The sequence below is a fragment of the Grampus griseus genome (assembly GCF_964374135.1).
Source record: "Grampus griseus genome assembly, chromosome: 5".
Classification (NCBI taxonomy): domain Eukaryota; kingdom Metazoa; phylum Chordata; class Mammalia; order Artiodactyla; family Delphinidae; genus Grampus; species Grampus griseus.
The window spans coordinates 141,716,057-141,739,667 of record NC_138998.1 but is presented as its reverse complement, the minus strand read 5'-3'; the positions used below and the strand labels follow the sequence as shown (position 1 = coordinate 141,739,667).

Here is a 23,611-nt window from a genome sequence, read left to right as displayed (position 1 = left end):
TAACACCTATCCTTCTCAAGCTCTTCCAAAATACAGCACAGGGAGGAACACTCCCAAATTCATTCTATGAGGCCACAATCACTCTGATACCAAAAGCAGACAAAGATGTCACAAAAAAAGGTATCTCTGATGAACACAGATGCAAAAATCCTCAACAAGATACTAGCAAACAGAATCCAACAGCACAGTAAAAGGATCATACACCATGATCAAGTGGGGTTTATCCCAGGAATGCAAGGATTCTTCAATATACACAAACCAATCCATGTGATACACCATATTAACAAATTGAAGGATAAAAAATCATATGAAAATCTCAATAGATGCAGAAAAAGCTTCTGACAAAATTCAACACCCATTTATGATAAAAACTCTCCAGAAAGTAGGCATAGAGGGAACTTACCTCAACATAATAAAGGCCATATATGACAAACCCACAGCCAATATCGTTCTCAATGGTGAAAAACTGAAACCATTTCCTCTAATATCAGGAACAAGACACGGTTGTCCAGTCTCACCACTATTATTCAACATAGTTTTGGAAGTTTTAGCCACAGCAATCAGAGAAGAAAAAGAAATAAAGGGAATCCAAATTGGAAAAGAAAAAGTAAAGCTGTCACTGTTTGCCGATGATGTGATACTATACACAGAGAATCCTAAAGATGCTACCAGAAAACTACTACAACTAATCAATGAATTTGGTAAAGTAGCAGGATACGACATTAATGCACAGAAATCTCTTGCATTCCTATACACTAATGATGAAAAATCTGAAAGAGAAATTAAGGAAACACTCCCATTTACCACCGCAACAAAAAAGAATAAAATGCCTAGGAATAAACCTACCTAAGGAGACAAAATACCTATATGCAGGAAACTATAAGACACTGATGAAAGAAATTAAAGATGATACAAACAGATGAAGAGGTATACCATGTTCTTGAATTGGAAGAATCAACATTGTGAAAATGGCTCTACTACCCAAAGCAATCTACAGATTCAATGCAATCAATGGCATTTTTCACAGAACTAGAACAAAAAAATTTCACAACTTGTATGGAAACACAGAAGACCCCGAATAGCCAAAGCAATCTCGAGAAAGAAAAACGGAGTTGGAGGAATCAGGCTCCCGGACTTCAGACTATACTACAAAGCTACAGTAATCAAGACAGTATGGTACTGGCACAAAAACAGAAATATAGATCAACGGAAAAGGACAGACAGCCCAGAGATAAACCCTCACATATATGGACACCTAATTTATGACAAAGGAGGCAAGAACATACAATGGAGAAAAGACAGCCTCTTCAATAAAGTGGTGCTGGGAAAACAGACAGCTACATGTAAAAGAATGAAATTAGAACACTTCCAAACACCATACACAAAAATAAACTCAAAATGGATTAAAGACCTAAATGTAAGCCCAGACACTATCAAACTCTTAGAAGAAAACATAGGCAGAACACTCTATGACATAAATCACAGCAAGATCCTTTTGACCCACCTCCTAGAGAAATAGAAATCAAAACAAAACTAAACAAATGGGACCTAATGAAACTTAAAAGCTTTTGCACAGCAAAGGAAACCATAAACGAGACGAAAAGACAACCCTCCGAATGGGAGAAAATATTTGCAAACGAAGCAACTGACAAAGGATTAATCTCCAAAATATACAAGCAGCTCATGCAGCTCAACATCCAAAAATCAAACAACCCAATTCAAAAATGGGCAGAAGACCTAAATAGACATTTCTCCAAAGAAGATATACAGATTGCCAACAAACACATGAAAGGATGCTCAACATCACTGATCATTAGAGAAATGCAAATCAAAACTACAATGAGGTATCACCTCACACCGGTCAGAATGGCCATCATCAAAAAATCTACAAACAATAAATGCTGGAGAGGGTGTGGAGAAAAGGGAACCCTCTTGCACTGTTGGTGGGAATGTAAATTGATACAGCCACTATGGAGAACAGTATGGAGGTTCCTTAAAAAAACTAAAAATAGAACTACCATACGACCCAGCAATCCCACTACTGGGCATATACCCTGAGAAAACCATAATTCAAAAAGTCACGCACCACAATGTTCATTGCAGCTCTAATTTACAATAGCCAAGACGTGGAAGCAACCTAAGTGTCCATCAACAGATAAATGGATAAAGAAGATGTGGCACATATATACAATGGAATATTAGCCATAGAAAAGAATGAAAATGAGTTATTTGTAGTGAGGTGGATGGACCTAGAGTCTGTCATACAGAGTGAAGTAAGGCAGAAAGAGAAAAACAAATACCATATGCTAACACATATATATGGAATCTAAAAAAAAAAAAAAATGGTCCTGATGAACCTAGGGGCAGGACAGGAATAAAGATGCAGACGTAGAGAATGGACTTGAGGATATGGGGAGGGGGAAGGGTAAGCTGGGACAAAGTGAGACAGTAGCATTGACATATATACACTACCAAATGTAAAACAGATAGCTAGTGGGAAGCAGCTCAGCTCGGTGCTCTGTGATCACCTAGAGGGGTGGGACAGGGAGGGTGGGAGGGAGACGCAAGAGGGAGGGGATATGGGGGTATACGTATACATATAGCTGATTCACTTTGTTATACAGCAGAAACTAACACAAGGTTGTAAAGCAATTATACTCGGATAAAGATGTTAAGGGCAAAAAGAAAAGAAAAGAAAAGAAAAGAAAAACCTATGTACAGAGTAAACAAATGAAGTCCCTCTTACACACCCCCTCCCAAGTGTTCCCCACAGGAAATCCTGTTATACGATATAAAACTTATAAAACTTGCCTAAGTGGAGACTATAAAGTAAAAATTTTTCTCATATTCTATCATAAAATAAATCTTTAATCTGTGTCCTAAATTTAATTTTAAAAGATTATAGGTCAATTAGCACATCTGTCAAGGGCAAAGACGTCATCTGACAATAACTGGGGACTTAACAAGTGACCATTCGATCTCAGCGCCTATTAGGAGCTAAACCATGTCCCTGTAAAATACATATGTTGAAATCCTAACCCCCAGTACCTCTGAATGTGCCTGTATTTGCAGATAAGGTCTTGAAAAGATGATTACGTTAGAATGAGGGGTTTAGAATGGGCCCTGATCCAATCTGATTGAAATCCTTATAAGAGAAAATGTGGATACACAGACTCTGGGGTGGGAAAAGACCGCATGAGGACACAGCAAGAAGAAGGCTGGCCACCTCCAAGCCAAGGAGGGAGGCCTCAGAAGCCAACCCTGTCGACACTTTGATCTGGACTTCCAGCCACCAGAACTGTGAGAAAACAAGTTTCTGTTGTTTAAGCCACCTAGCCTGTGGTACTTTGTTATGGCAGCCCTAGCCAACTGATACAGCAGCCCTGATTTACATTTGAAGGTCAAATTCTTCTCACCCATTGAAATTCTACATTGATTGAACATGAAGAAAAGCCTCCATGATTTTCTCAGAATATATAGCTATTATTAATGATAATACTCCTAAGTCTTTATATTGAGTATTATGAAAAATAGAGATGTCTTTGAAAATGAGCTATAGAGAGCCAGAGCTCTAAAAGAGAGGGACAGGAAAGAGCTTAGGTGTAAAACCCCGAAAGAATTAAATCTAGGCTTATGTGATAGGTAATTAAATTAACAGTGTATACTTTGTAGCTCCCCAAAATAGCCCAACCACTTAGCAGAAAAGCCATTCGAGTTCTGAGGTCTGAATTGTAAGAGCCACTTTGTTTTGATCCCATGGGCAACAGGGGCATGAGAAAACCCAATAAGGATTCAGTTGTTAAAAAACAGCTACTAGAAGCAAAATTGAGGCTTAAGATTGATGTGTTCAGAGAACCCTGTTCAGAAAATTGCTGTGTTTATTTTTCTTACTCAAGAGGCCTATTAAAAGAGTCAACTCAGACTATTTATTTCAACAACTAAGATTTCTTTCTTTTTTTTTTGGTGAGAGAGGGGAGACATCAAAATAATTTGTAAAGGTAATTCAAAGCACAATCCCATTAATATTGGGCTGGCCAAAAAGTTCCTTCAGTTTTTAAGTAAAAATAAAAGACATTTTTCATTTTCACCAAGAACTTACTGAACAATGTATTCACTGTTTTGTCCCATTACCTCTGCGATTTTTCAGGCAACTTCATAATTCCATCTTTCCAAAGATCTTTTTTTTTTTTTTTTTTTTTGTGGTACGCGGGCCTCTCACTGTTGTGGCCTCTCCCGTTGCGGAGCACAGGCTCTGGGCGCACAGGCTCAGCGGCCATGGCTCACGGGCCCAGCCGCTCGGCGGCATGTGGGGTCTTCCCGGACCGGGGCACGAACCCGCGTCCCCTGCATCCGCAGGCGGACTCTCAACCACTGCGCCACCAGGGAAGCCCCAAAACTTTTTATCTTTTTGAGCAAAGAACTGTTCCAGGTGCCTTTTACAGTCTTCCAGGGAATGGAAATTTTTTCCATTAAGAGAATTTTGTGAAGACCGAAATAAATGGAAACCTGAAGGTGCAATGTCTGGTGAATATGACAGATGAATCAGAACTTCCCAGCCAAGCTGTAACCGTTTTTGCCTGGTCATCAAAGAAACATGTGGTTTTGTGTTATCCTGATGGAAGATTATGTGATTTTCTGTTGACTAATTCTGGACGCTTTTCGTCGGGTGCTGCTTTCCGCTGGTCTAACTGGGAGCAGTACTTGTTGGACTTAATTGTTTGGTTTTCCGGAAGGAGCTCTTAATAGAGGACTCCTTTCCAACCCCACCATATACACAACATCACCTTCTTTGAATGAAGACCGGCCTTTGGTGTGGTTGGTGGTGGTTCATTTCGCTTGTCCCATGATCTCTTCCGTTCCACATTATTGTACTGTGTCTACTTTTCATAGCCCATCACAACTTGTTTTAAAAACGGAACGTTTTCGTTATGTTTCGGTAGAGAATCGCATGCAGAAATATGGTCGAGGATTTTTTCGCCTATGTGGAACCCAAACACCAAAGCGATTCACATAACCAAGCTGGTGCAAATGATTTTCAATGCTTGATTTGGATATTTTGAGTATGTCGGCTATCTCCTGCACGGTATAACGTTGATTGTTTCTCAATTATTGTTTCGATTTGGTCACTATCAACTTCAACTGGTCTACCCGACCGTGGAGCAGCGTCCAGTGAGAAATCTCCAGCACGAAACTTCGCAGACCACTTTTGGCATTTCGATCAGTCACGGCACCTTCTCCATACGCTGCACAAATCTTTTTTTGTGTTTTCAGTTGCGTTTTTACCTTTCTTGAAATAATCTAGCATAATATGCCGAAAGTGCTCTTTTTCTTCCACCTTCGATATTAAAATGGCTACACAAAAATTCACCAATTTTGGTAAGTTTTTTTTTAAATGCATGCCGATATGACAGCTGTCAATACAATCTTACCAAATTGTTTCAAATGAAGTTAAAGACAACTAGGCGCTACCAGAGCCATCTTATGGGAAAAACGGAACGAACCTTTCAGCCAACCCAATATAAATCTCTCTCCCTGTGTGTGTGTGTGCGTCTCGTCACTCACTTGCGGACACGTGGATATGAGGATGGGGCAAGTCAGGGCACCCACAGGCGGCTCCAGGGGCGTCTGCGGACCATCAGCACCGGCGCGTGGCAGCACCCAGGCAGGAGCAATGGCTGATGACAGGCAGAGGGGCCACTCAAACGTAAAGGGAAACATCAGGGGACAGTGGCCTTGCTCTGCAGAGGGACGCAGGCACTCCGTCTGGATGGTGCCCAGGCTTGCTGGCACCCGACCCCAGGCTGGGCCTAAGCCCAAAGGCTGAGGAGAGCCCAGCTCAGACGCTCCCCAAGAAAGGGGGGCAGAGCCCCAGGTTTCTGATTATCTGAACCTGTTTTCTTACTTACGCCAGTTGTGATTAGATTTGCTGTTCCATGCAGTCAGATGACTGATGCAGACCTTCGCTATTTCCTGAATTATGACTGCATGCTCTGAGATTTTTAGAAGCATATATTCATGTATTAATCATGTAATTTTAAACTTTCTTTCTTAAAAGCAGATAAGAACTAATTAAACACGGGGCGGGGGGAAGAATTCAGAAAGATTTCAGTGACTTAAGCATAAATGGATCATATTTCAACAAACTCAGCTTAATATTTTCTTAAAATTTTTAAAACAGAAGGACAATTATAAAGTAGTAAACTTTTACCAACGTAAAAAGACACTAACACGCGCCCAAAGAAGCATAATAACTACAGATAAAGATATATCATTCAGATTTTATTTATTTGTTTATTTTTGGCCACGCTGTGCGGCTTGTGGGGTCTTAGCTCCCCGACCAGGGATTGAACCCGGGCCACAGCAGTGAAAGCGCCGAGTCCTCACCACTGGACCGCCAGGGAATTCCCTCATTTGGATGCCAGATGACCAACACCAAAAGAGTAAAAAGCTGGTTATTTTTGAAACAACTCTAATTTTCAAAGAAGTCGATTATAACTAAAAATAGAAACGTGTAGGCTAGACAGTCTTTCAGACCCAAGATGCTATCACTAAGATGAGAGTCTAAGCAAAGCTGAGTAACAGGCCCAGACAGACCCGTGAGGATGCGTCAGACCCACCTCGGCCGGCCGTGGCCAGGGCCAGTCACAAACTGTCAGTCACACATCATCTGTTGCACCCTTCACCATCCTAAAGAGCAATGAAAACTTTCAATCATTTTATGCACAAAACTTTTATTTTAGGGTCCACTAGAACTGCAAATCCACAAAGTTACTTAGTGTCAAAGCATTTTTAAAATTCAGATTTTCAATTCTTAACAGTCAATTGCAACCAGAACAGAATCAGTCTTACGTTGATACTTAAAGAGCAGAGAACTGAGTCCACAGTCCTGCTCTGTGTGAAAATGCCTCCCGCAGATAAACAAGCAGTGAATGCTTCATCCTCCTGAAAATCTACATCCAAACCAAACCGTGCAAAGTGGTTCCATTAGCGGGAGGAGATTACAGAGGGGCTCACAGTCTGCATCTCAGGAATGTGCGATGTCTAAACTAGACTAAAATAAAGGCACATAATCTCTTAATCTAGAAGAAAAATGTATCTACGTTCAAAAAGTCATACATTCGTTGTTGCTAATGTTCCTATAATGTTTATGTAATAATTTTTAAAAGATTTTAGCACTTGGTTATGACATAAGATTGAATTTGGCACTAAACAGTCTGCAGAAAAAGTAGCGTAAGTTACCAAATGCGGTTTGAATGCTCCAGAGCTACCAATTATGCCTCAGGGGAAACTGAAAAAAGCCACCTCTCATTTGGGAAAGACACAGGGTTTCCATACTTATAGAATCACTACTTCCAATGCTTCTCTCCCAGACACATGTTACGGGCAGTTGGAAATCTATGTAACTGGCCTACTCCCTGGGGCCTGGGAACATGTTACATTACATGGCGAAGGAGAATTAAGGCTGCAGGTGGATTAAGGCTGCTAGTCAGCTGACCTTAAAGAGATGATCCTGGATTACTGGACAGGCCCATTGTACTCACAAGGGAAGAGGGAGGCGGAAGAGCCACAACCAAAGAGATGGCATCACGAGAAAGACTGAACTGGTGTCACTGGCTTTGAAGGCGGAAGGGCCCAGACAGCCAAGGACGTGGGCACCTCTAGAAGCCAGAAAAGGCAGGAAACGGATTCTCCCCTGGAGCCTCGGGAAGGATCAGCCCTGCCCACAGCTTGATTTTAACCTAAGGAGACCCACGTCAGCCTTCTGGTCTCCAGACCTCTGAGAGAATATCTCTATGTTACTTTAAGGCACAAAATCTACGTAATTTGTTACAGCAGCCGCAAAAAACTGACACAACTATGAAAGGTGCATGACAGACTTAAAAGGGAAAAATAAAAGCATTTGATTTGCGCTGCTGCCCCCCGCCCCCCCCCAAAAAAACCTATGTAATCTGATCTGATGATCCGGGAGGATGTGCTAAACTATAGAGAGAGAACTAGCTAACAAAAGTTAAAAGAGGGCCCATCTGTTTACCGTGCATTCTCGGACAGCACTCTGCACAGGTGCCCTGAGCCCTCACAGCAGCCCCGGGACCGAGGGCCACCCCACACGTGGAGGCCCAGGCCCCCAGCACCTGCCCACCCAGCTGAGTCAAGCGGCTCCCAAGCACCAGAGCTGGGCCAAGCCGCACCGGGCAGCCTGCTCTGAACTCAGCATTCCTGGCTGCCGCTATGAGGTGCTTCTCTGTTTCCTCATTTTACTGTTTCCCAAGGAATCTGAAGTGGCTGTGTTGACACAGCTTGGCTGAAAACACAGGTTCCAGAAGACCTTCCACCAACAAGAGTGCACCTTTCTGTCACTGGCATCCGACTGTTACCAATACTTAAACATACAAACTGTGACGGTCCTAACACAAACGTATGAAAGTATCAGGGGCTTCCCTGGTGGCGCAGTGGTTGAGAGTCCGCCTGCGGATGCAGGGGACGCGGGTTCGTGCCCCGGTCCGGGAAGATCCCACATGCCGCGGAGCGGCTGGGCCCGTGAGCCATGGCCGCTGAGCCTGCGCGTCCGGAGCCTGTGCTCCGCAACGGGAGAGGCCACAGCAGTGAGAGGTCCGCATACCGCAAAAAAAAAAAACAAAAAAAAAACCAGCCATTCTTTAAGTACGCTGTTAACAAAATAAAGCTACACTTCACTGTTAGCCAGCTGACTCCTATTTGAAAACAAGAAGTGTTAAGGAGGGCACTGTCTTTAACCCTAAGCACACGTGCGCTCACTCTCAGACCGTACGTTCCTTAATTTCTCCTCAACAGCTTCTAGTACAACAGACCTTCAAATGGACAAAAAAAAAGTCCAAAGTCACAAACTGGGAAGTCATTGCAGCCTATTCAATAATATGTAAAACGTACTTGCCATAATTTATGTGTAGTGTCAATGTGGTAATGAAAGTGAATTAATGCCTCAAATTGGTAGCTCTTTCATGGGGAAAACTATTATCAAATGTGTACTCCTGGAATACAGAAGCCCTCCCCAGGGGTCTTCCTAGAGTATCTGTACGTGAAAGGCTTTCACATTTGGGGGTGGGGGCACGGAGTGAAGGCTAACAAGAAAGAACAAAAAAGACCCAGATGGTATCCAGATTCTGCAAGGATTAATAGAAATTAAGGTTTGGCCTGTGCCCGAAAATGACCAGGCAACTGATGGCCCATTTCTACACATAAACACTGCGCTCCCTTTACTGCAAGGTGGATACTGAGAAGAAAAGCAAATGAACCCTCCCACAGCTCTGAGCCGCAGAGGCCAAGTTTAAAGAAAAGTAATTCCTCCAGTCGACATGATGGGAATCGCCTACGCTTGGTCGTCAGTTGTCACAGATCCCCTGCGTCAGGCCTTCCAAAATAACGGTGATTTTAAATCACAACTCAGCACACCCTGCTGTGTCATCACTAGCTTTCATGTTAGGCTGCTCCATCCAGCTTTCCCCCGAGCCTGACTGTGACAGACACACCTGCTCCCCTGCCCCACCCTGTGTCCCTCACTCCTGGAACCCAGTCTACGCAACAGTCACCACCCCGCAGGTGTGACCAAAGGGACAAAGTACAATGTGTGAGTGTTAATCAAGTTTCATACTGTGGGAGTTTGCAGAAAAGGAACTACAACCAATACATAGAGACCACTCACAAGATAGAAAGTCCCGAAGTCTGAAAGACAAGTTAACACACATGCCAAGTGTTAAGGAGGTCTGAGTACACACTTCTAAGCAGGGGGACAGCAGTCAGCTTCTCTAGCACTCGGACACCACACTAGACTTAAAACTGAAGAGTTCCAACAGAAAAAGAAAGATCGGATGAATGCATCAAAATACGAGACGACTGAAGAATCAGCCTTTGAAGGTTTACATATTGTTAAAATGAAGGAAATACAGTAAGACTGTAGCAGTTTGAATCACAGCATTTGCAAGTTCAGGAAGAGGTCTTTTGCTCGCTCCAGGCACACCCCTGACCTGAGGCTTTGGATAGGAGGGTTCCCAAACCGCTCTCTGCCTGCATTTCCCCTTCACCTCCCTGAGGTCTGTGCAAAGACCACTCTCTTTCTCAATGTGGTCTAACTGCAGTTTTCCAAAGGCGCGCCATTATGAAAGGGGTTTGAAAACATCTAGCAAGACTAAGTGTTTACCACAGTCCCAGCAATCCTTGCAGCGCTCTACCCCGACAGGTACACAGGGAAAATGAGAAGACAGACACACACGCGAGGCTATTCAATGCAAGACTATGTCAAACAGCAAGAGATGAAACCATTCAAATTCCACTGATGGGAGACCGGTGGAATAAACCACGGCACATGGACATGACAGAGTTCTAGGGGACTATAAAAAGCAATGGGAGGGCTTCCCTGGTGGCTCAGTGGTTGAGAGTCCGCCTGCCGATGCAGGGGACACGGGTTCGTGCCCCGGTCCGGGAAGATCCCACATGCCGCGGAGCGGCTGGGCCCTTGAGCCGTGGCCACTGAGCCTGCGCGTCCGGAGCCTGTGCTCCGCAACGGGAGAGGCCACAACAGAGAGAGGCCCGCGTACCGGAAAAAAAAAAAAAAAAAAAGCAATGGGAAAGATCTCCACATGCTATGTCCACCAGGAAACGCTGAGGGAAAAAAAGCAAAGCGGGAAAAATGTGTGTGTAGTTTGTAATCTCTTACCTAAGAAAGGGAGATACAAATATGTATGAATGTCTCCTATAGAAGGAGACTATTTAGGTAAGGGCAGGGATACGGTAGAGAGGACAGGGGTATACGCTAGATTGTTTTAAATGTATCGTATTGGTAGATTTGCCTTTGGAAGCATGTAAGTATTTTATATAATTATAAAACAAATTAAATTTTTAAAAAGCTTTCCCTAAAAATATCAGGAAAAAATAAAACAAATGAGGTTATTAAATATATGTGCAGTTAGTAGAAATTTGACTATTCATTCCTAGTGGGGTAACATATCCAAATGCCACAAAGAACTACTAAAAAAGTTTTAGGTCTATCTTCACGAGTCACATTGTTGACGGCAGAGTTAAAGTGTTATTCAGAGGCTGTGGAAGGTGGAGTAAGCAGTTCCCTGGAGCTGCAGCGCCAGCATCGTCTGGGTGTTTGTTACAAGTGCTGGTTCCCAGGCCCCACCCCATACCTGCTCAGTCAGAAACTCTGCGGTGGGGTCTTGTCTCAGGTTCCAACGAGCGCTCCACTGGATTCTGATCCAGTCTGAGGACTTCGCTCTAACACTATCATCCCCAAGCATCCCTGAAAACTGGAAGAAAGAAAATATAAAAGAGCAGGAAGAAAGCAAATATAGAGGAAAGAGCGGTTAATAAAACCCTGAGGTGCTGAATTGGAATTGAAAAGATCAAAGTGAACTCAGGATGTGCTTCCGCCTTTAAATTCCTAGCTCTGCCCCCTGAAAAAGCCCAGCAGCAACTAGAAGCCCAAGCACACAGACTGGGGTCTCCGAATACCATCTCCCACAAGAAGGAATCAGGGCTCCCTGGAGAATGGCTACTCCAGGTCCAGGACAGGAAATGCACAAAATGAGTCTGGAACATTGCGTCATACCAGAGAGCAAGGAAACTAACAAAGATTCCTACACTCACAAGCCCACTGGCAAAGAGGGAGCCTGCCCATCAGTAAGGATAACAAGTGCGATGGACTGAAACCAACCAAGTGTGTTTAAATCCTTAAGTTCATAATGGTACTACAAAAATAAAATAAAAATAAGTAAAAGCTAATTGATCACCAATGAAGAATACTAGTGAACTAACTCATTTTGAGAAGTTATGTAAAGAAGAATCAAGCATTTGGTCTGCCTTTCCTATACAAACTATACCACTGGGTAACTGAATAACATAAACAAACGTGTGTGCGTGTGCGTGTGTGTGTACAAATACACACTCTTTACAGAAATCTTTCAAATAATAAATGAAGAAATGGTAAAATTAGAATAAATAGCACAGTTTTGCAACCCTTAGGGAATTAATGATGTGAGAATAAATATCTGCTAACATCACAAAAAGAGAGACCACCAGACATTATTGCGCCTGCTGACAGAAGAACACACCACCACCTGTGCAAGTCTTGCCAGAAAAATCCATACTGCATTCTGACCCAGACTCGGGCTCTGACACCCTACAGGAAACAGAGGACAGAGGATGGTTCAAGGACACCACAGGACACAACTGGCACAGTCCAGGCAGGGGATCACAAGACACAGCCCCTGGGCTCTTCAAGAAGCTGCAAGGAACAAAAGAGGGATGGGGGGGAAATCAAGATTGCAGGAGAGACAAGACATTTATCTCAAAACCTTATTTGGATACTAAATAATTCAAAGAATTTTTTAAAAAAGACACTTCAGACATGTTGGAAATGTAAACGCTGAATATTTGATACTAAGGAATTGTTTTATTTAGATGCCATAAAAGTTTTGCAGTTATGTTTTTTAGAAGTCCTTGTCTTTTAGAGATCATACTGTCTTAGCTCAGGCTGCCATGACAAAACACCCAGATGGAGTGGCTTAAACAACACAATTGTTTTCCTCCGTGTCTGGAGGCTGGAGTGCAAGGTGCCTGACTGTGTTCCCAGGGAGGGCTCTCCTTCCTGACTTGCAGCGCGCAAGTGCCCCCCAATCTCTCCTCTTCTTATGAGGTCAGTGACCCCACCATAAGGTACCCACCCTCATGACCCAAGCCAACCCTGATGACCTCCCAGAAATACCACCACATTAGGGGCTTGGGCATCACTATATGAATTTGGGCGGGCACAAATATTCAGTCCGTAACACATACATTTACCGATAAATGTGTGATGCCTAAGATTTGCTTCAAAATAACATAGGATTGGAAGGAATGGGGGGTATAAAGAAGCAAGATTGACATTCATTCAATTGTTGAAGTTGAGCGATAGGTTTGTAAGGTTTCTTCACACAATTCTATTTCTTTTTACATATTTGCAAGTTTTTGTAATAAAAAGTTTGAAATGTTAACACTTCTGCCATTTCTCTTACCCTTTTCTCTTTCTCCTTTTTGGCCTAGCACGTATCACCTATTACATTACATAATATACTATGTATGTACACTGTCTATCTCCTCTTGCTGGAATGTAAGCTCTAAGAGGGCTGGGGTCTTTGCTCACAGGTATAACCCAAGCACCTGCAACAGCGCCTGGCACAGAAGAGATGCTGAGTACACCTTCGCTGACAGCAAATCTAGCCCAACTCCCTCATGTTCTACACTAGACAATTCAGGGCCCCCAAAGGACAGGATATCCTATAGCAGATGCAATGACGGTGCTGGCTGTCAAGTTCTCAGAGTATAAATTTAACTTTAGAATGAGTAAGATTACACTAAAATTTTCCAGTACGGCTGCCCTACTCAGTTCTTCGACTGCTGAACTGAAGGAAGAGATATTTTTATCTTACTTAACTCTCTGGCAAAGGCTTTCTCTCAGGGGTAATTTCAGGGACAATCCCCCCTTCCGTGTGGGTGGGCAGCGTCTGACGCCCCGACCACTAGGTAAGGTGGTGGGGGCGGAGGAGGCGCCTCCTTGCTGCAGGTCCTCGCCGCGCTCCCAGACACTGAGGGGTCCTGGTCAGGCACAGCGAAATTGGCCCTCGGGTCTTCAACCTCAAAATGACCTGACGGCCCTTCCCACTGTGCACCTCAATGCCTAGAAACTTTTGGGCTGACCCAGCCAGACTAGGAGTGCCTACAAACGGTGAGCTACGGATGTAGTAAAAATTGTTACCACAGGTGTTATTGTTAGTTCCAAGGCTCTACCTAAAATTTCAGCTCTGAAACTTATGCAGCACCTTCCAAACACTAAACAGATCTGTTAAAAATAAGAAAACTTCCAAACATATCCCACTCCATGGTGAAACCAACCTCTAAGGCTACTGTCAGTTTCTTCATAATTTCTCTGCTCACTTTTTTAAAAATTTTGCAAACAAAGGCCTAAAATAATATTGAGGAATGAAACATCACGTAACACTTGTGCAGGAATACAAAAGCATTTATTTCCCTAGGGGAAAAAAGAGGGAAAGAGAGATTGCAGAAAACGTTCATCTTTTCCTAAGAGATCATCCCACCTTGTATCAACATCTCAAGCCCAAAATTCCAGATACCAGGGAACTGCTCCTTGGTCAGGAGCACAATGAGGACAAGCCTCCAAGGACAGAAGAAGTGATATAAAACCAAAGACACACGATGGATGCCGGCCGACGTGCACCTGAATGCCAGTGCAGACACTGTAATGAAGGAGCTGAACAGGGCGCCCAAAAGATCTGTCCACGTCTTGACACCCCAGAACCTGAGAATGAACCTTATTTGGAAAAGGCGTCTTTACAGATGTGATTAAGCTCAGGCTCTCAAATAAGATCATTCCAAATCATATATGGATGGGACCTAAGTCCAATGACAAGAGGTCACTTGTCAGGTCAGACAAGAGACAGAAGGGAAAACCCAGGGAGAGAGAAAGCCGTGTGAAGACAAGGAAGAGACTGGAGTGATGTGGCTACAAGCCAAGGAATGCCAAGGATTTCTGGGAGCTGGAAAGAGGCAAGAAAGGATTCCCACCCCGTCCACCCCCCAAAAGCCTTGGGAGGGAGTACAGCCTTGCTGATACTCTGATTTTCAACTTCTGGTCTCCAGAACGGTGAGAGAATAAATTTCTGTTGTTTCAAGCCATCCAGTTTCTGGTAATTTGTTACAGCAGCCCTAGAAAACTAATACATATGGTATAAAATACAAAAATAGAATGTACATCTTTCCTAGTGCTATACCAATTCATCTTTTAGGTATGTTTTTGGCCACACTTCTCATATGTCAAAGTGAACCCAGATGAACAGGCAATTCAGAAGAGGTCCAAGCACGAGTAAACACATAAAAAGAACCTCACTAATTGTCAGGTATATAACACCAAAACAACTCTGATGGCCTTGGGCTGGGCAAAGAGTTCTTAGGTATGATATTGAAAGTACAATCCATAGGAAAAAAAAAAAAACTGGTAACTGGATTTCATCGAAATTTAAAATGTTTGTACTTCAAGATACATTAACTGAAAGACAACCAAAGATCAGGACCAAACATTTGCAAATCATCTATCTGATAAAGGACATATATCAAGAAAATACAGTGAAACCTTACAACTCATGCAAATGTACAGAGCAGCATTACTCATGACAGAAAGCTGGAAACGATCCAAATGTCCATCAACTGGCGAATGGATAAACCAGACGTGGTCCATCCACACGGTGGAATACTAGTCAGCAATAAAAAAGGAGCAAATTATAGTTGGTGCAACACGGATGAACCTCAGAAACTGCAGAGTGAGAGAAGCCGGACAGAAGACAGCATATTACGTGATTCACTTCTTTGAAATGTCTATAAAACGCAAATTTATAGGGACAGAAAGCAAATTAGTGGCTGCCTAGGCCTGGGGATAGGAGCAGAGATTGACTGCTAACAAGTTCCTGGGGTGATGGAAATGTTCTAGAACTGAATTACGGTGATAGCTGCACCACTCTGAATATTTACTAACAGTCAGAGGACTATACATGTACAATGGATATTAATTTTATAGTATGGAGATTAGAGCTCTTAATAAAGCTGTGCAGAAAAAGTCACCCATCAACTGGCAAAGGTTAAAAAGCTGACTCCCATCCAGTGGGGCAGAGTGTACCTCAGAGGACAGCTTTTGCACAGGGTGATTCAGGGGCAGGCTTCAAAATGTAAACTGCTCCCCCCTTCTGACCCAGCAATTACACTTCTAGATTCCATTCTTTATAATGAAAATGTATTCCTGCTTTTATTTATACACATTTAAGGTTAAAGTTTCTCTTCAAAGAGTTACAGCTATATCTTCTTTCAAGGCTTCATCCGAATGTCAGGTTGACAGTCCCTCAATCCTAAATGTCCCACAGCAGAAGCTGAATCATCGACCTGAGAATGCTTTGTTTTGGTCAGAGCTAAATTTCTACTGACTTATAGTAAAGAAAACATATCTGAACACAACTCCGAAGGACCACGTCAAAGATTATGGTCCCTACCATACCACTGAGCTTTGCTTTTACTGGATTAACATGTATTTCCTCAATTCAAAAACTCCAAACAGAGAATGTCCCAGTATCAAAAAGAAAAAAAAAAACAACTAAGTGCATAGCAGTTTACCTAAAAACAAGTCTGAGTAATCAGGATTCAAATTCTAACAAAATGATCTTGATGAAAGAAAATAACTTCACACCATCAAAAGCGCCTACCTTATGGAAGCATTCAATGACATATAACACAGTCTTCCCTTTACAGTAGTGTTTACTCATTTATTGATTTGATTTCTTCAACAAATATGTACTGAGCACTAACTACGTGCTCAGCACTGTCCAGGTGCCAGAAACACAGCAGTGATCATGACAGATAAAGTTCCCGCAATTCTGAACCTCACATTCCAGTGTGAGGGCCGCCTGGGTTAGGGGTGAAGAGAAACAATCAACCATGAAAAAACAAATGTTCTATCATGCAGGTGCTGAGCCAATAAGACTGAATAAAGTCGACGCGATGCCAAACCCTAAGCAGGCCTGGGAAGTGGCACATGAGCAGCCCAGGGAGCAGGAGGGAAGCACCCAGCAGGTCAGGAAAGCAATGAGGGCACCACGGGAACAGGGGCTGTAGGGACCAAGTGGTTAAAGGCACAGCCAGGAGGCCAGTGTTGGGGCCAGGGGGCGGTAGGCCGCAGAGGGTCTCAGAGCCCATGGGAAGGTCTGGGAATATTACGCTGAGAAGGTGGGTGGCCCCTGGACGGTCCTGAGCAGAGGAATTACATGCTGTACTTCTTTCTTAGAGAGACTGCCTTCAACCCCAGAGAGAACGAGCTTCAAGGGCCAGGCTGGAAATGGCGTGGCCAGCTGGGAGGCTGCTGGGGTCCCAGGGAGAGATGAAGGGGGCTGGGGTTTGGGGGAGCAGCAGTGAAGGTGGGGAAAAGGGGCTGAATTCTAGATCAATTCAAAGACAGAATGCTATTTGCTGGTAGACTGAATGTTGGTTGTGACAGAAAAAAAGAAGTTGGGAATGACTACAAGGTCATCAATTTTAAATTTAAAAACCAAATATTCTCTAAGTGCAAAATACTGTGAATACATTTAAAATTCATGTTAAGAGCAGTTCCAAAGGAACGATTTGACTGAAGGCAGGGGCAGAAGGGAGGAAAGGACAGAAGGAAAGGTGATATAAAGGGAGGAGAGAAAGCCCAGAAGGCTGTGGGCAAACGCCAGCAGGGAGACTGTGAGAGAGAGGGGTGATCAGGAGAATCTGAGGCTGCGCAGTCCCCCTCCCGTGGTCTGTCATCTAGATCCGAAGCCCCCAGGCCAGAGCAGAGGGCCCCGAGATCAACAGGGAGCCCCTGGGAGACCACGCACCAAGTTGTGCAAAAGAGACTCCACTCCGTACTGGCAAAAAAGTTTTTTTAGACAAAAAATTCTTCAGTAAGTCACTGGCCTTTTCAATAAAAGGTAACCAAGGTGGCCTTTCCTACCTCCTGTTGTGTGGACCAACCACCATGCTGTCAGTTCCTTTCTAGGGAAAGACCGGCTCATGTGTTATGTCTGCCATGCTTGATTACTTCAGAGATTCATCAGTGCTTAAATAAAAAAAAAAAAAATCAGACCCCTGAGTCTCATTGCATAAACCAAACTTTACTAGAAACTCTTCAGAAACACATCTTGTAAATCAGGCACACGAGCTGACGTTCAAGTGGAAAGGGAAGCTTTTCACTTCTGAATTACTGGTTCAATTGAACCACCCTAGAGCTGGGCTAACATACTAGTAACGTGGGTTCCCAAATGTGTGCCCAGGTGCCCAGGGTACCGCAGCGAACCCAGAGAGGGCCCAAGGGGTGTTGCAAATTTTTGAGGGGAAACAGCAATACTGAAGATGTCCCAGGCCCCAGCTGAGTTCATCAGTTTCAATACTACCTCGTGCTACAGCTCTTTCAATGCCATCATTATCATCACAAAACAGGGTAACTGCTGTAATAAAAGGCCAAGAATCACCCCCTCCACAGTCAAATAAACAAAGCAGCGGCGTCCAACCGGATTCCCAGGCTAGAGAAGCTGCGCAGCGCCCAACAGGTGTGGCCGCCCCTAATACGTCATTGTGGTTATACCTGAGAATGAAACAAAAATTTTCCTCCAATTTATGTGTATTTTTTTTCAAATAACTACTGTTAGGACATAATACTTAATAAAATTATTTGAACCTAACTACTTAATAAATGGAATTATTAAATATTCTTTTCAGCCTAGAGGTGCCATGAAAAAATTACTGAAGACACTAAGACCACCGTGAACAGAGAAAACTGAGAAGTCTCTCCTGAGTAGCTGACATTCTTTCTGCACAGCCATCACTCTTCCAAGTGCTTTACACATACTCATTCAATCCCCACGTCAGCCCTCTGGGACTGGTACCATCCCTGTCCCTATTTCACAGACGAGGAAGTAGTCACACAGTAAGTCCTGCCTGTTTCTAACCACGCACAGGTAGAAGCGATTTCTTCTTCTTCTTCTTTTTTAAATATTTATTTATTTATTTTTATTTTTGGCTGTGTTGGGTCTTCATTGCTGCACGCGGGCTTTCTCTAGTTGCAGTGAACGGGGGCTACTCTTCGTTGCGATGCACGGGCTTCTCACTGTGGTGGCTTCTCTTGTTGTGGAGCATGGGCTCTAAGTGCATGGGCTCAGTAGTTGTGGCTCCTGGACTCTAGAGCACAGGCTCAGTAGTTGTGGCGCACGGACCTAGTTGCTCTGCACCACGTGGGATCTTCCCAGACCAGAGATCGAACCTGTGTCCCCTGAACTGGCAGACGGATTCTTAACCACTGGACCACGAGGGAAGTCTGAAGTGATTTCTAAATCAAAGGCAGTACAGATACTAATGCCTTAGTCCCTGCCCTCCAAATACACCCCATGGAACTGCGGTTTCCTAAGGAGAAATGCTTCTGCCGCTTCTCAATAGCTGATTCCCTACTGGCTTAAGGATTCAATATGGACCAAGACCCGCATTTATGTGTATCAGTTTAAAGAGAGGGCATTTTAAGTTACTTTTCTGGCAATGAAATTGAGAGTGGTTAAATCACAAGCACCATACTTTCACGCTTGATAGAAAATTGCAATGTACAAATTTAAACTTTAACCTACAGGGGGGAAAAAACCAAAACCCAACCAGGTAAAAAGCATTACGGATCTGCTCAGTTTTGTTGCCTTTCCCCCCCTTTGAAAATTCATGATGTCAGATCCGGAACCCTAAATATAGAGATTGAGAAAAATTAAAGCAGCACCATCCGATGTGACTGGGTGAGAACAGATCATTCGAATGAACACTGTTGTTTTTCAGATACTACACAATTCCACGTTGATAGTTATGTGCTATCTTAGGTAGGATGCCAACAGCCAATAAAGAAAAGCCACAAATCAGTGGAATTATAATAGCTTTGTCTGCTAATGAGATAGCTGGGAAAGGAACATCTCTTTCCTAACATACCCTTGGGTCAGAAACCTCGGTCTTTATTCCAAAGCAGAGAACTGATCCAGTGGTTGAAAAAAAAAAATCTAAGCTCTAACTTAAATTTAGATCAAATGGATCTGCCGGATTTGTTTGTTTCACTGTGTATCTTTCATGATTAGTCAGTTATACTACAGGTATTCACATTGCTATGACCAGGTGATTCATCGTCCAATGTCATCACACCACTAGCACCGCAGACTGCGCGGTGGACACCCCTGTGCATTTCAGACACATCCTCCAGTATTCAGAAGCTTCACCAGGCCTGGAGTCTAAGCAGATCCTCCACAGAGGTAGTCACTCTGCACCAGAGGCAGTCAGGCAGCAGCTTCGGGAAATTTTAATTACGGACTAAAGGCCATTAAAACTCTTAGGTATCTTCAGAATATTATTAAAATAATTTAGCAAGGTTTTCAAGGAATGATGTATTCTGTTTACCCCTAACCTCTGGGGACCTTCCACTCTTCTCATGGCCACAAATGAACAGTTCCTAAATTTACCTGAACTGGTAACATTCTACATTCTTCTCAGAAAGCCTGATGCACAATTCACTTTCACTCAAAGTAAAACGTTCTAAATCCTATGAAAAAAATTGAAAACAAGCACAAACTCTGCTCTCATTTTACAATGAACAAACACAGACCTCCTCAGGGTGCAATGGCTGGAAAAGTATTAAACAGACTTTTGAAAACTAAAATGCTGCATACTAAAGGAGCTATGTACACAACAGCAGAGCCTCCAGATGGATTTTTTTAAAGCAATTTTCCTACTACCTTTGTCTACATTGCTTACACTAGCGGCTCCCTTCAACACATGTGCAGCTGAAAGAATGGAACAAAATAAAGAAAGTATAACATGAAACCAGGACAGCAAGCGCTTTACCGCAGCTTCAGTCCCAGACACACCAAAATGAAGTCAGCCTTCCTAAAACTTAAAAAGTCTTTAACTTTTAAAGGGATCTTTTTAAATTTTTAAGGTAACTTTCTCTGAAAGTTTACTGAAGCCACTTTCTTTTCTGAGACTCCAATGAATGAATGGTTGTGCCTTTTAAAACAGAGATACCATCAGTACAGACAACAGTTTTAAACACCGGAAAAACCTCCACCAACAGAGCTTTTACAATAAATCTGTAGGAAAGGAAACTATTCTTTAGCTGTCTGTCATGCATGCGCGTATGAAACTAAACACTAGACCCACATCTCAAACACTACTAGGCTAACGATTTACCTGTTTAGTCAAGGTTGAACCCAACCCAAGGCTGAACTTTCTCTTCAGATATGTATTTACATAACGCCCATAGAAACACTGCTATGAGATGTAAGCTAAGGGGTATGTATGAGATATAAGTAGACTTGTTAATGTTTCTACAGGCAACACTGATCCAGCACTCACAGTGTGCAGGGCACATGGGGAGGAGTCTCCAGCGTCTGGAAGACACTGAAACCTAACAGGAAGACCACTCCAGCCTGGCTCCTCTTCCCTGAGGGTACAGAAGGCACCTGGGAATTAACCGCAGGGCCTCCAGATCAGCTCTACACACACCTGTTCCCTCGACTAAAGTGCAGTCTTGAGCAAGACCTGCAGCTGTCCTGGTGAAAAGAGAAAACAGCTTCGAACTATGCAAGTGTCCAAATTTAGATGTGACACTGTCCCTTTCCCTGAGAAAGTGTATCAGCTAAAGATAAAGCAACAGACTTCAACTTTAAATATACAATTTCTCAGGGATCTGACAAGAAAAAGCATACAAGGAGAGTAAAAGAAAGAGAGAGAAAGAAACAAGAGAAGGCTCAAGACCTACAGAACCATCTACTAAGGGCTAAGTGCCTGCCTGGATGTTGCTGTAGAAAGAGTGCTTCCTTTCAAAGTGTGGAACACCATCTGAAAAAATTAACTGAAGGTAAGAACACTGTCAGAGGTCAAAAATCCTAATAGTCTGAAACACCTGTCTGCAAGTCATCAAAATGTCAGCCAACGTTTCAACACTTTCCGTAAGCTCAGTGTTTTTGAAAGTATTTAATTCCGAAGTTATGGTTGTAAAAGTTAGAGGAAATTTTTCTGTAACAGAAAAACAATTCCTTTGTGGATGAGTAAATGTGGCGCCAAAAAAAAAAACCCGACACTCAAAATGAAGAGGCACCAGTCCAGTGGTCCAGAGCGTGGGTGAGCTCATCGAACCTTTGCAGCCTCATCTGTGAAATGGGTTTCTGCTCTGTGCCAGCGTCTCGGAAGTGCCTGAGCGGCCTGCGGGGAAGAGCCCTGGTTCGCGGTCCCGGCCCGGCAGAGCCGCTGTGCCCAGGCAAGTGCAGCTGGGCACGGCCGACGGGGCTCCTGAGTCTTCCACTACTTAACACGTTACTGAGTACAACCCCCCGTCTCCTAACAAACACGACAACCGCACGCAAACTTCGTCCACGCTCGCAGAGCCGGGAGACCCTCTGCGGGACCGGAGGAAACAGTGCGCCTGGAGGAGACCGTCCCCGCCGGGAAGGACCGGCCCGAGCGGGGCAAGCTGCCGAGCCTGCAGCCGGACGGGGCGCACAGCGGCGCCCCCTCGGGGCGCGCCCCAGGCGCTGTCCAACTGCAGCCGGACAACCAGAAGAGCGTCCCTGAGGAGCTCAGAGGTCGCCTCCTGGAGAGAGAGATACGAGGTCGGCCCCGAGGAGGTCGGAGGTCGCCCGCGGGGTCAGGGCCCCGCCGCAGACGCCGCCCCGGCCACACCTCCATTCCAGGAAGCGGCCCGGCCGGGAGCGCGGGGGCCGGGCCGCGGGGGTCGAGGGGCTGGCGACCTGGGCTGGGCTGCACGCCGCGGCTGCCGCCCCCTCCCGCGCCGCCGGGCACTCACAGGTGACGATGGGCTTGTTCTCCATGGTGTAGATCACCGGCGGCACCGGCTCCTCAGGGGCGTCCATGGGCGTCCGGCGTCACCGGCCCGGCCTCCTGCGCCCCATGGGCAGCCCGAGGCCGCGCCGGGCCAGCCCGAGCCTAAGCGGCGCCGCAACCGCGACAGCGACGCCCGCCCGGCCGCTCGAGGTAGCTCCCTAGCCGGCCGCCCGCAGTCGCCGGCCGCCCGCCGTCGCCGCCCGCCGGCCGCACCCGCTTCCGGTGCCGGCGCGCGGTGGTACCGCTTCCGGGGCGCGCGCCTTAAAGGGGAGGCCTTTCCGCCGAGCGGACTCGGTCCTCCGACGGAAAGGCGATCCAGGCTGCGCGAGTGTCGGCGGAGGTATCCTCCGCGTCTCGGGGCCGAAATCCGCGCGGGCCGGACGTGGGCCGCTGTGGGTCCCTTACCGTAGGGACTGGACGGCCGGGAACCGCCCCCCAGGCCGGCGCCCTCGGACGGACAGGGCTGGCGTGGGGAGGGCAGCCGGGACGCCCACAAGCATCGCCCTCAGGAGTGCCCGACGTCGAGGACGGCCCCGGGGGTCGCTGACCCGGAGCCCGTGGAACCACCCGGGGGTCGCTGACAGCCGCGTGCGGACACGGGGACCACCCGGGGGTCTCAGACATCCGGACAGGGGGACCACCTGGGGGTCGCTGACACCGACACATGGACCCCGGGAGTCACCGATATCAGCAGGTGGACACGAGCGTGTCCATTTCTCACCTGTGTGGGTTGCCGCCCGTAGCCTAGCATTGTTATTTCTACCAGAGGCCTGATGCCTCGGGGGAATCATTAGGACACCGGGTTAATTCCCACCACTGAGCGAATGGCAGTTACCCCTTGCAACACTCTTGGTCTTGTGTTTGTCGTTACATTGGTTTTATGAAGTAATATTGCTGCCATGAAGTAGAACAAGATTATATACCTTCTCAATACAGCCTAGACTCTCCAGCACCACTGTCCTCCTCAAGGCGCACCTGGGAGGCCGACTCCCACAAACTCTGCCCCGCGGTTGGAAGCAACCACCTTTCTCTGCATTGCCACAACACTAGTTTCCTGTCTCCGTGACGCTGTAAAATTCTTGAACTAGGGGCTGCCTTTTACTCGTGTCCCCACCCCCAGTACCCAGCCACACAGGGCCTTCCACGGAGTAGGCACCTT

At 45.1% G+C, this 23,611-nt stretch overlaps 1 protein-coding gene across 3 annotated transcripts in view; it reads right to left on the bottom strand.

Moving 5' to 3' along the window:
• Positions 1-22,487, bottom strand: part of TRAPPC10 (trafficking protein particle complex subunit 10) — a 91,529-nt gene extending 69,042 nt beyond the window's left edge. For 2 of the 3 annotated variants that reach the window (XM_082654191.1, XM_082654192.1), the window contains exon 1: positions 22,415-22,487. In XM_082654191.1, coding sequence (XP_082510317.1) covers positions 22,415-22,481 — 67 coding nt within the window. In that variant the 5' untranslated portion in view covers positions 22,482-22,487. Of the gene's footprint in view, positions 1-11,165; positions 11,279-22,414 lie in introns of those variants that run through there. The other variant, XM_082654193.1, reaches the window with a different exon arrangement.
• Between the last annotated feature and the right edge of the window lie 1,124 nt (positions 22,488-23,611).